Source organism: Lytechinus variegatus, chromosome 12 (assembly GCF_018143015.1).
Source record: "Lytechinus variegatus isolate NC3 chromosome 12, Lvar_3.0, whole genome shotgun sequence".
Classification (NCBI taxonomy): domain Eukaryota; kingdom Metazoa; phylum Echinodermata; class Echinoidea; order Temnopleuroida; family Toxopneustidae; genus Lytechinus; species Lytechinus variegatus.
This window is the reverse complement of record NC_054751.1, coordinates 12,698,765-12,712,965: the sequence shown is the minus strand read 5'-3', so window position 1 is coordinate 12,712,965 and position 14,201 is coordinate 12,698,765. Positions and strand designations below refer to the sequence as shown.

Below are 14,201 nucleotides of genomic sequence, written 5' to 3'. Positions count from 1 at the left end.
CTATGCCAAAGATTAGAACATTTGGAGCTTTATTTATGGAGTTAGAGGAAAAAGTATGATTTCGCATACTAATTACGCATAAATTAGCATAATTACGTAATAACGATTTACATGAAATAAATTACTATATAATTTTGTAGATTATATCACAGACAACATGCGTGCTAATTTTCGGTGCGATCGCGCGGTCGAAGGCCGAGATCTCAAGGAGGCCCCCCCCCCCCCCCGGCCACATGAACTCCAAAAATACCCCGGCCTAGATAAGGTTAAGTTGCCCCTTTTCAGAGTGAAATTCTTCTTCTGTAGTGTGTACATTTTCACCTTTGATCAAGTGCCCCATATGAATATTCTGATAAATGCCCCTTCTCTCTGCTTTGATCAAATGTCCAATTTGCTAATATAAGGTATATGTATTTGCAATTAGCGTCCTTTCTTTTATGCCGGGGCATCTGAGCCGAGGGAGGGCACTTGCCCCCTAAGAAATGGACCTCGTTCCATGGACCCCAAAAGTTTTCAAGACCAAGAAATAGAAAGGAAGAAAAGGAAAGAAAAGTGGTGAAATATGATAGTGTTCTCTATGTCAAAATCTATCGCAAATGCTATTTTTTCATTAAATATTTCAAAATTTTGCTTGCTCGCTCACAGCTTTAAAGAAATTTTGCCCCATACGCCATGTTTGTCCCCCTCAATCATTTTGCTCATTAAACTACTAGGGTACATATGCTATTTGTTTTAAAAAAGTTTTTTTGTTTCGAGTGCCCTTTTCAAAAGAGGAAGTTCCCTTTTCGCTGTGCCCTCCACTCCCCCTATCAATTTTGCTCTGCCGACCCATGCTGGTAGTCTCCTTTTCCAGACCTAATGCGACCTTACCCTACAAGATGAAGGTTATTAGTCTACTTTTTAATACTCAGTCTTGGCCATATATTCTTCCAAACAACAGGATTAACGCTATACCTGACCTAGCTAAGCGTAGTCTTTACTCAAAACCCGGTGGTTAAAAAGCATATGGATATAGAGTTATTATTTTCTCCAGACCCAGTCATTTTTTAAAAAAATATCAAGAATCTTCGAAACTTCAATCCCGTCATCTTCAATACTAAGTCCGTGTAATGTAGCACATGGGTATACAGCGTAATTATACAGTGTGTGTACAGTGTAGTTTTTTTAATAAATGGGTATGGAGTAAAGGCTATGTTATAGGTACCAATACTATGCAGACTAGGAATGGCTCGTGAGATGGGATCTGCTACTGGTTTGCGAAGCAAACCAGCCTGAAAGGGCGAGCGAAGCGAGCCATTTCTGCAGCCTCAGTCTGCTATGCAGACTCGTTGAATCAGCTGAGGTACACACACTGCAGATGTGGGTCTACATTTGTAGACTAATAGGTACCCATGCTTTGTTATATACTATTAGTTTGGAACATGATGGGGACTTAGTATTTAAGTTTTTTTTAATCACCAGGTTTGGAGTAAAGACTACACTCTATATCAATTTTTTTTCCCACAGAGATGAGACGGTGGGGTCGTCAAATTGAAGATCTCCTATTTTTTTCTTAATAACAGCGTCTGGGGTAAAGACTGTGCCCATATGTCCATGCTTTCTTACAGGTTCTTAATTTTAAAGATTATAACATAATTTTTTAAAACGGGTCTGGAGTAAAGACTGCGATATGTACCTTTGCTTTATAACGGAGTCTTAGGCTTGGGTCTTAATTCTGAAGGTTTTTTAATCAAAGGTCTGGAGAAAAGACAATGCTTTATATCCATTCTTTTTTCACAGGAATGAGACTGTGGGGTCTTGAAAATTTGTTTAAATAAACTGGTCTGGAGAATTGAGAATACGTTATATACACGTTCTTTATAACAGAGTCTTAGTAGTGGAAGATGGCGGGCGTAAATAATTTTGAATTTGTGTAATCACCCGGTCTGGAGAAAAGACTACACTTTAAACCCAGTAACCACCGTTAGTTCAGTTGGTAGAGCGGAGGACTGTAGATGATTGACAACTGTTAACCTTATGTCGCTGGTTCGAATCCGGCTCGGTGGATGTGTTTTTTGGGGGGCGCAAATATTCACTACTGAATGACACGCGTCGTATAAGCTAAAACAACAACAACAACTTATTCCATAAAGATTAGACGGTGAGGTATTAAATTTGATTTTTTTGTTATTGAAACAAGGTCTAGGGTAAAGACTACATTCTATATTCATTTCTACAAGGTCTTAATTTGGTAGACGGTGAGGTGTTGCATTTTTAAAATTATTTTTGAATGGCTATGCTCCTTATGTATGCTTTAGTACAGGGTCTTAGTTAAAGGGGAAGTTCACCCTGAAGAAAACTTTGTTGTAAAAATAGCAGAAAAAATAGTAAAAAATATTGGTGAAGGTTTGAGAAAAATCCTTTAAAGAATAAGAAAGTTATTAGAGTTCAAAGTTTTGGATTTGTGACGTCATAAACGACCAGCTGCCCCATGTGTTATGTAATATAAAATGCATGAATTTCAAATTTTATATGGTTGCTGATGACTTTTGTTTTCTATTCATGATCGGGTGTGAAATGATTTGTCTATTGATATACAAAAGGTATAGTAAAAACCATTTTCAATTTTCTGAGAAAATGACATTTCACTGATTTTTTTACCATTCGCTATGTAGGAATGCTGCTCGCATATGACGTCACAAATCAAATAATTGAAATTCTAGTAACTTTTTAATTATTTGATGAATTTTTCTCAAACCTTCGTCATTTCTTTTTATTATTTTTTCTGCTATTTTTACAATAAACTTTTTGTCAGGGTGAACTTCCCCTTTAAGAAGGATCTTCAAATTATTAAATGACCGGGTCTGGAGCATTAAAGACTACACTCTACATCCATGTATTCCAAACGATAGTGGGTCTTTAATTTAAGGTTGGTCCCCCCCCCCTCCCCTGCCTCTCTGAAAAGCGTTTCATTGCCGATATCACTGTAGCTTTTCCCTTAATATGCAGGCATGTTTCTCATTTTTAACAGTAATTTTATGAAACATTTCATGAGAAATAGCCTTTATATGGATAAATGCAGTGATTAGCACATATCCCGGAGGTTTGCACTTTTCCCGTGAAAATTGTTCATTTGCACATATCCCGTCGTCACGTTTGCACAGATGCCGTTGATAAATTTTGACAGATTTGCACATTTCCCGGCGTGGCGTTCACACAAATTCCGTTGTTTGCACAAATCCCGGCGAAATTTTGGACATATACCGTTGTTTGCACATATCCCGGCGTTTTCACATATCACGGCTCCACAGTTCGTCTTCTGCTTGTATTTTTTCTCCTGACAAAATCACCTTCATTTTGGAGTGAAAATTTTTAAAAAATTGCTCGTTAATTTTTTGGTTCCCAAACCAGCACCCCCTTTTCAAATGCCATTTACAGGGCCCTAATTTTATGATTGAGATCTTATTTAACTTTACACATAAACTCACGAACCTATAGAGGAGAGAAATTTAATCCATTCCCACCATAATACCCTAACCCTAATTCCAAATACCATAATGTATATCTTTTGCAAAGCATTACAGGATTTTACATTTATCTTTCTTGATTTCTTTATTAACTTAAAAAAAAATATTACTACTAAGGGATAGAGAGATTTAGAGGCAATGAATATTTTCCAGAATATCAAATGTTTTTTTAAATTTGCAGCTAGATTGAACTGTAGGTGACCTGGCTATCTCTTCACTCATCATGGCGCAATCTTTGTAGATAAGATTCCCCCCACAGAAAAATTATAATCATACAAAATCTTTAAAAAATATATACCAAAAAAAATTGTTACTCCCAACAAAGTGGTAAATTGTCAGATCTTTCCGTGCTCTACAACGACATATAACGTGCAATTTCTAGACTTTTTTTAACGAAATAATTGTAATCTAATATCACAGGAATTTTGATTCACTTGCTGAATACTTCAAATGATTGCATTATACAGTGCGTATCAAAAAAAGTTTACACTTTGAAAAAGCCCTGGGAATTAAAAAATAAACAACATGTGGGTAATTTTTTCACATATATTCTTGGGTTTGGGTCTCATCTTTCCAATGAAAGTAAAAGTTTTGACAGAATGTTACACTTGAGTGAGCACTGTCCATTTTTGTAAAGCTAGCGGAAATCTGTTTGCGCAGAAATGCTTGTTTTCACGCTGTGTCAAGGGGGAAAGGGCGAAATCAAACTTACCCTGCGAAATATTTCTCATACATTTCCATTGCACTTTTAGTCAATTGAAATAAAACGGATACATTAATGTATTTTGTAGCATTTTGTAGCTATTTTGCCACCCAAATTGAAATTTCCACACTTACTAAGCACAACCTTTACATTTTTTGTGCCAGCTGGATCTGAGGACATAAATGAATCTGAACAAAAGTTTATATCAGACATCTCCAGCATTTTTTTTCACTAAGTTTTTTATCATTTAAAGTGGGTTTACATTTCAGTTTTCATTTAATACTTGTTCCTCCGCACTTTTCCCAAGCTTGACAATGATTAACAAAATGAAAATCAAGCCTAAGCCATATCATGTAAATCACAGCTCATATGGTCACGATGGCCTTGGTGTGTGGGGGAGTGGGGTGGGGCGCAATGCACTCTTCGAAGTGTTTTGGACAAGGAAACAAGTTAAAAAAGGTAAAAGATATCTTCATATCAATTTTACTAGCTAAATTCCATGTTTTCTTCAATATTAAGGTCTACTTTTATTCGCACAACTATTTCAAAGTTCTGCGCAAATCATTTTTCACTAACTTTTCAAAAGTAAGTGATGCTCACTCAAGCGGAAATATATTCGACAGTTATATCGTCATTTGCTGAAATGGATCTGTACCAATGTTAAATTGTGGAAAATTCTTCAGGATATTACAAATGTATAATTTTACAGGGTTTTTTTGTAAGTGTAAACATTTTTTTATACGCACTTTATATGATGCTGGTGTCGCTGGCGTTAGTCCCGGGGGATGGGGGAAGGGGAGGGTGGCCTGTTCGATCATCCCCCAACTCCAACCCCCATAAATTTCAAGGCAGAAACGATATTTTATCATATAAATATCATCAAATAATAAATACTCCTTTTATTGCGTGAATGCATCTTTAAATGTTACCAAGGTGCTCAAAATTGCTCAATTCTGCATTTAAATTCCACAAAATTTCCATGAAAATTATGGCTACAATATACTCCTTTATTTGGCTTTTTGCAAAGGCTATATCCGCTACATCACGAGAGCGTGGTTATAATTATGAGTTCATTAATGAATTGTATTATTCCAACCAATTTTAGATATGGCCATAGCTTTTACCATAAAACAAAATATCCTTTTAATACACTGGCATAATTGGGAGGGGCATATCCTCGCATCTTTGTGAAGTGGGGGATAATTTGTACAGCCCTACAGCAAGTTAAATCTACAAGGAGTTCAATACTGATGACATAGATCAAATAAATAGTGTTGATAATAATACATTTGGGACAGCAATAATACCCATATCCATACTATTCTACCAATCAAAAATTGCATTAGCTAGCATAACAATCTGATATTATTAACAGATTTTTATTCAGAATTTTTAATGTAACATCTTCTCTGCATACAATTTTGAAGATCATTTGCATCATAGTGCTATTTCAAGTCTACATTGTTGTCTGTGATGGCCTATCATTCATTTCATAAGTCAACGATGAGCATAATCCCATATTTTTCCATTCTCATCTCACCTCTCAACTAGTGAGGAAATGAGTTTTCATTGCAGAAATCTGGACTGTTTATTCCTCATTTGCTTGTTTAAATGAGAACCCTCTATAATTTATGTCCATTATTAATTTAAACATCTGTATGCAACTTTTTCAATGCTCGCTTGGAGAAATATTGAATTTTCTATCAACAATGAGCATGGCGAAAATTCTGATTATCAGAGAACGGATTTCATTTACCAGAGCAGACTCAACGTGATCTAGCACCAAAGAAAGGGTGATGCATCTCTGCAAGTCACCTAAAGATTCAACTATCAACATCCAGACATGCTTTCTCCTCAAGATGGTTTGTTTGAATTGCCAAATCCAAAACAAACTTCAAATAGTACAGGCCCTAGCCATCGCAGTGTCCTACAGAAGGTGCCATAGACTCATAACCAGGGCTTGGAGTTAGGTTAATACGTATCTCCACTTTGCACTTGGAGTTAAGTTAATGTAGGCACCTCTCATCTACTATGGGATTAATCCTCATAACCAGGTTTAATGAAAAGGACCCAAAGCTGATGAATATACAAAAACATGATGACAAAGCCTTGATGATTGCGTGGAAGTCAGGTAATAAATCCAACACTTTACAACCGGAGGGACATTTCTGCACTGAATACTTTAAGTCAAGAGATTTCATAATTTTACACATACTTCCCAACTCATTTACTTTCACTAATCTTCTGACACCCTTTCATCTACACCCGCACACATACACTCTCATAGACCCCCAAACCACACATGTACTTACATAGATCTTCAAACACATACCCCTCCCCCACTTCCCGAACCCCATTTACTACCATTATCTTTCTATACACTCTCCCACCCTCAGATGCCTACATACCCTCACATACTCAGTAACCATCACCCATGTGTTATGGGCCATGTAGCAGATCAAATGCAACCTGGGGCTGGTTTGAAAAGTATGTTCAATGTACGACTGGCAACCGCTCTTGTGGTAAACGAGATACAAGAGCTTTTCCATTTGAATGTGATGGGAGTTTCCAATAAACCTAGTCAAATCTTGAAAATATTGAATTTCCAATGCAGATGCTTGTTTAAAAATAAAAATGAGAATTTCAATCTACAAAGATCGGGGCCCCTTCTTACAAAGAGGTGCGATTGATGCGATCAACCACAACTATGGTAAGCCACCAACGCCAACATGTAAAAGGCATTTGTTCAGTTACTTTCTAGATACAACATATTTTTATACATCCATCATTTTCTTTTAAATTCAGTGTGCTTTTCTTTGCTTACAAAGGACCATGTGCAAATTTCCTATGGAAAATAAAATATGATGGATTTCCAGAAAATTGATATTGATCGGATCAATCGTTACTCTTTGTCAGACGGGGTCCGGATTTCATCTGTAGCTGATGTGAATCAAAATTATTGAGAATCTGACTTACTACCCAGGATTGGGTCTTGCCTAAACTTTTGCGTAGTTTACAAATAACCTATGAATCACCTTTCTGAACTGTATCTAATCAGTTGTGTTTATACTGAATGTTTCAGATTTTGATACCGTATCTACACTTAATCGGCATTTGGTTCAGAACCAAAAGCCGATGCAGAATTGGTTTTTGGTTTGCGTTTACACGTTGTTACAGCTCGCAGTTCAGAACCGCAAGCCGATGCAAAAACCTGAAATGATACGCACACTAACAATATACATCATAATAAAACAACGCTGGATCAGTGTGCTTACAATTATGTCAAAATGGTAAAGTAAATGAAATGCGCACAAATTGCCGATGCAGAATTGGCTTTCTGTTTACACGTAGTAAAAAAGCCGATTCTGCATCGGCTAAAGGTCAAAACCTACTACTTGATGGTGGTTCAAATTGCCGATTCTGAACCGCGAGCCGATGCAAGTTACTCGCGTTTACATGCTATGAAAAAGCCGATTAAGTGTAAACACGGTATGAGCTGCACAAAATGCACACTACATATACATAATTATAATAACTAGCAATAAACTAATTTGTGCACATTTCTTTTCAAGAAATATTTATAACAGTAATTATGATGTGGACTTCTTTAATGCCAAATCCACTCAGTAGGTTGCTCAAGGCACATTTAAAGAAATTTTTAAAGGAAATGCAGAAGAAATAAAAAGGAATGTTATTGGTGTTGAAGATGTAGTTTAATCACTTAGCAATACAATATATTGCACCAACGAACAACTTAAATAATATTAGTTAATGTCGACAAAGTCAGGGTAATCAATATTAATGATAATAATGATAATAATAATTCAGGCTATTAATATTGCGAATATATCCACCTTATAAGGTGCTCAAGGCACTTTGTATTACCCCAGCTAAGCTAGGCTCCAGGTTTTTCTTTAGGAATTCATTCCTGCTGCTATCCATTTACCTCACCTGGGTCAAGTGCAGCATGATGTGGATGAATTTCTTGCTGAAGGAAATTGAAGCTGTGGCTGGGATTCAAACCTACAATCTTCTGATTGCAAGAAATGATGATTGCAAGAAATGGGTCAGAACCACTAGACCATTTTCCTTTTTGTTCATCAAATGCAAAACATGACCATGCATAAATCCACACAAGTATGAAGAAACATCAAATTTGAAGATCGCCAACTAACAAAAAAAAAATGCAAATCATGCCCTTTATTCCACAATAAGGCATATATTGCACTTCTTTGACACAAGGAACAAAAGTTCAATTTCCCGTAAAAGAGCAAACGGTGTCTGTGATTTACAAAGATATCAACGCATGAGCACTGTAGTTTTCCAGCATTTCATGGGCACTTTTTGATGAAATATTTAATTGAGGAAAATAAAAAAGGACAAATTTAAACAAATTCAAAGCTTAAATTCTGTAATGTGTTACTTGCTCCCATTTGTGAAAGTTGGGCAGCATAGGTATCAGAAGAAACCAACCTGATGAGGCAGTTAAGATCCTGGGTCGATATAAGTTCACCAGCCATCTTCTTCTTGGCCCGGAAGAAGTGATGTAATAGCTTTGGTCTTGACCAAGGATAGAACATCCGTCTCCTTGATGGACAATGTTGGATCTAGACATGGTGAACTATATAGTCTTCTTCTTCAGGGTGAGGGGCTCTAATTACTTTGGTCTTGACAAATGATAGAACATCTGACCTATTAATGGAAAATGTTGAACAAAGAAAAGGTGGACTTCAGTCTCCTTCTTTGATGTCTCTTGAGGGGCAATTCTGAATCTGCTGGACTGCTCAAGCGATTTAGAGTTGTCTTAACTTGGGTTCTGGCCCCAAAGTGCATGTCTATGCTTTAGGCTTACATGAGTTTGTCTAAACTGCTAAATTAACTGCCTGGTCTTCAAGAGAGAACAACACCATTGGAGGACTAGAAATTATTCTTAGGCGATAGTCTCCAGTGTTGGACCTCCTCATCAGCTCTTTCTCTCAGGTACATGGCCAGCAGGTAGTACACCCGTGACTTTATAGCTGAAGCTGTACCATAATCGAGATATAATTGAACAACTGGTTGGACCACATCACCAGCTCTTCCTCTCAGCTACATGGCCAGCAGGTAGTACAACTGTGTTCTGATAGCTGAAGCTGTACGATCATTGAGAGATGAATAACGACTGGTTAAACCTCTTCATCAGCTTTTCCTTTCATCTACTCGGCCAGTTGGTAGTACAACCTTGTCCTGTTAGCTGAAGCTGTATGATCGGCAAGAGATGACTGAATGACTGGTTGGAACTTCCTGTGAGCTCTCCCTCTCAGCTACATGGCCAGCAGGTAGTACAACCGTGTCCTGATATATGAAGCTGTACGATCATCCAGAGATCATTGAAGACAAGCTTCTGACCTCTTGGTGTACTGCTACGTTAAGAATAAAATCTGTAGAAGTATAGAGGAGAGGATGAAAAGGGAATATATAAATAGCCGTTATAACATCGAAAGTTCAATTCATACTGATACATACATACTTACAATGCAAAGAGTTGAGATTCAAATGTTAATAAAATCGAAGTTCCATATCCTCTTATCTAAGTTCCCGACATTAAGCAGATATTTGTTCTGTCTCGTTGTAAGATCTTGCAAATACTAATATATTCATCCATAAATAAAATGTAATTTTTATTTTCCATAACTAAAATGTCATTTATTCTCAACAAATAAAAAGAATGGTTTACAGATTTGTGATTTATTCATTTTCCATTCACAAAGCACAACAAAATCAAAGTAACAATACACAGCCAAATTTAAAGTAAAACATCAATCGGAATAATGCATAAGAATTGGAAGGTATAAACAATGAGAACTAATGCGAACTAAAGTAATTTTGACTAATAACTCGTGTTACAATTTGTGTTTATCAAATAGTTTGAAATGAACAATTTTAAACAGGACTTATCATATTACATACTTTGTCCTGGTGTGGTTTAGAGCAAAATAAAATAAGTTCACTCTTGTTGACTACTGTTAACTATTGAAATGAACAATTTTAAACAGGACTTATCACATCACAGACTTTGTCCTGGTGTGGTTCAAAGAAAAGAAAATAAGTTCACTCTTATTGACTACTTGTTGGCTGACTTGTTGACTACTGTGGAGCGTTGTGGCCCAGTGGATTAGTCTTCTGACTTTGAAACAGAGGGTCGTGGGTTCAAATCCCAGCCATAGCATAATTTCCTTCAGCAAGAAATTTATCCACGTTGTGCTGCACTCAACCCAGGTGAAGTGAATGGGTACCCGGTAGGAAGAAATTCCTTGAATGCTTTGAGCGCCTAGGCAGCCCAACTAAAGCCGGGGTAATAATAATAGCAGGGCCCACTGGGAAAACAGTTTTCAGAACTGAAGTGACTTCCCTGGGTAAATATACCTATATTATTATTATTATTATTATTATTACTGTTAACTATTGTTAAGACATGCCCCAACTGATGTAATTTCAACATGCTTACCACCCTATCTCATTTTTCCAGGTAGAAAATGTAAATAGCTGATTATTACATACCATCACTAGGATTAGACAAAGAAAAATTGGCACACTAAAAATTTCAATCACCAGTGGAGTGATCTTAAAATAAATCTTACCATTCTATATAGGCCATCAAGCTTTGACTGGACGTTTGAACCAAAAGCCTTCAGATTCCGGTGGTCATTCTCCATCTTTTGCATTGTTTCCTGTCAAGGTATGAATAATGTAAGAAGAAGAATGATAATAATATCTAGGCCTGGAAGTAAAACCCAAACCATCGAAGCATTCAATCGGTTTACCGACAATCAGCGACCGAATATGACTTTTTACACTAATCAAATGCTGATTATTGATTTGAGACATTTGATTACCGAAAGTACATGGCTATAATCTTCGGTATTTGAAAACAACCACAAGACAGCAAAAGGAATTTGTTAATTTGTAAATCATAATGAATTCCAAAAATTTTTACTCTTTCAAGACATGAAAATGACGGTTCCGCCAGCCACCGCGCATCATTCAGGTGTGTCATAGGTGCTGAAATGGGAAGCTCAAATGAGTCAACTCCCTCATTATTTGTGACCACCAGTAGGTCGTGTTTTAAAGTAGGTCTACCTGTTTCTGTGATCTGTAATCCAGGAATTGAGATTCATGGATTGTTTAAACCATTCAATTGTGTACCATGATGAGCAATCGAATGGTAAAAAAGGGTACTCATCCTAGGCCTAATCAAATCTATCAAAGCCTATTTCAAGTATTGCTAAATCTTCCAAAAAGTGCATTTCACCATTCTAATTCACTAATCCAGGTGGGTGTTTCATAAAGCTGTTCGTAAGATACGAATGACTTTAGGCACGACTGGTACCCCTTTCTCATGCCAAGTGATATATCCTTATGTAATTGAGTTAGGACCCAAGATTATGTTCCAGCCGTTCGTAAATTTGTGAGGATCACATAAACATGTTTGTCCTAAAAAAAGTTATGATGTGGAAGATATTAAATGAATAATTCTGGATAAATGTTGTAATATCACATGAAAATCATGAGCTTGATAAAAATATAAGAAAGGCATCTTTTTTTTTCATATAATGATCCCTTTTATAAATCTAGAATCATTAAAACAATCACTCAAATATGCCAATGCGGAAAGTGTGGAACAAACTTCTCAGTAATTTGAAAATCTCTAATTCAGTAAACAGCTTCAAATCAAATTACAAAAAAACATTTCTTAAAAAGATCGTTCCTAACCCTATTTGGATATCTAAATGCTTAAGCAACTTTCCCCTTCATAAATAAATTTACCTACTGTAAGCCATCTATTATTGACTTATGTAATTCCACATTTTGATGACATAAACATTTAGTTGAATATTTTTTTGTTTTTATCGTGTAAACATTTATTGTCCTTTTGTAATGACTGTACATTATAAATGTTTGATTGCTTCCATTTGTTTATAACGCTTCATTACTTATCTCCAATAAAATAGTCTTGATTTACTCTTATGCTACCGTGTATTTAGTCTGTTGAAAAAATATATGTGTACATACGTCTTTCTATTTTTGACACAAAACCAAAATGAAAAACAGTGTCATGAACTTGTTACCTCGCTTACATACCTGTGAATAAAATAAATAAAATAAATATACCAATCTCCTCTAACAATTTTCACTATACATAGGACCAAGACAGGAAGGACTTTTGTTTGAGGGGGGGGGGGGGTGGGTCAAAATATATTTTGTGTTTACTTCAGACGGGATTAAGACATTCTTAAAGTTCAGGAAAAACAAGCATATTTGATTGCTGATTGCAGGTATTCTACAGAAACAATGTATAATTTGAAGGGTGGGTACTAGACAGCAGTAGCACACTGATATACAATGACAATTTACTAGAATCTGTCATTAAAAGTATCAAACCCTTTAAAAAAATTACTGAACTCCTGTGTTAGTGTCGAGCCTTGTTATCATTCAAGAAAATGAGCCATAAAAAGTCAAAAGAAACATGAGTTTGAAGATGATTACAAAAAGAGAAATATGTGCTCTGTGATTGGTACTTCCACCTCTCACAATATTGTGATTTATGGGGTCAGCATGTCAACCTAAATAAGCAATAATTGCCACCGGAGAAATATTGCTTCACCAACGATTTGGCGGAAGGGAGACTTTCTTTCAGCGACATCACTGATTTATTCACTCATAAAATTTAGGCTCTCTTCCTAGTTTCTCTCTCTCTCCCCTTCCCTCTCCCTCTCTGCCCCTAGCTCTTCTCTCCCTTTCACCATCTCTCTTTATTTTCCTTTCAAGAGCCCCCCCCCCACCTCTCTCTATCTCATATTACCTCTTTCATTTCCCCTTTCAAAAGTCCTTCTCTCTCTCTCTTTCTCTCTCACCTCACCTCTCTTTGCTTTCCCCTTTCAAAAGCCCCTTCGCTCTTTCTCTCTCTCTCTCTCATTACCTCTCTTTCCTTTCCCCTTTCAAAAGTCCTTCTCTCTCTCCCTCTCTCCTCTCTTTGCTTTCCCCTTTCACCCTTTCAAAAGCCCCTTCGCTCTCTCTCTCTCTCTCTCATCATCTCTCTTTGCTTTCCCCTCCCAAATGTTCCTTCCCTCTCTCAAGTGCCCCTACCTCATTTCTCTTCTCTCCCAGTTTATCAACAGTATTTGTTACTGATTAGAAACTTGGACACTGCTGCCCAATATCTTGCTATGCTTCACAGTATAGAGCAGGTCCTTATACTTTCTTATTGATTTTCAATGTACAATCAACTTTGGAGCAATTGTACTCGGCAAATCGAGTAATTTCATATATTCCTTGGTAAATAAATCTAAGTCAAAGCAATTTTTTATGAATCGATTATGCAAAACATGCCATACAAGTTTGAACCTTTTTTAAACTTTTGAGACCAAACTTGCGACCCACCGATAACAGATTCTGAAATTATCTGATATTTCGTAAGTGTAAGCCAGAACCCAAATTGTTAAAATGTGACTTTGTATACAAATCCAATGCATTTTTTAATGCCAAAATTCATATGTATATTTATTTAAACTAATGTTCATTAAACTAAATAAAACTTATCTTGTTCATTATCAGAATAAAAACACACTGGTAATTTTTATATGAAAAAAAATTAATAAAGAAACAAAAGTAAAACAAGTGGAGCGCCTCTGGCAGTCTCACCTGCATCACGCAATTCAATATAGCAGCACAGGATGTTCAAGGAGACTTGATTACTCTTTATGTCCAAGTTCAGTTGTATGAACTAGACCAATAAACTTTCACAGTTATGATGGTAATTTAACAAAGACCCCCAACTTGGCCAAAGTTTATTGACCCTAAATGACCTTTGACCTTGGTCATGTGACTCAAAACTCAGGCAGAATGTTCAGTAATACTTGATTAACCTTATGTCCAATTTTGACTCCCCCAACATGGTCTAAGTTCATTGACCCTAAATGACCTTTGAACTTGGTCATGTGACTAAAAAATCT

General features: G+C 36.4%; 1 protein-coding gene across 1 annotated transcript in view; it reads right to left on the bottom strand.

Moving 5' to 3' along the window:
- Positions 1-5,100: 5,100 nt before the first annotated feature.
- LOC121424997 overlaps positions 5,101-14,201 on the bottom strand; it is a 31,331-nt gene continuing 22,230 nt past the window's right edge. Inside the window, exons 11-12 of the mRNA XM_041620912.1 lie at positions 10,830-10,919; positions 5,101-9,629 (exon numbers count right to left, since the gene is read on the bottom strand). Coding sequence (XP_041476846.1) covers positions 9,612-9,629; positions 10,830-10,919 — 108 coding nt within the window. The 3' untranslated portion in view covers positions 5,101-9,611. The remainder of the gene's footprint in view (positions 9,630-10,829; positions 10,920-14,201) is intronic.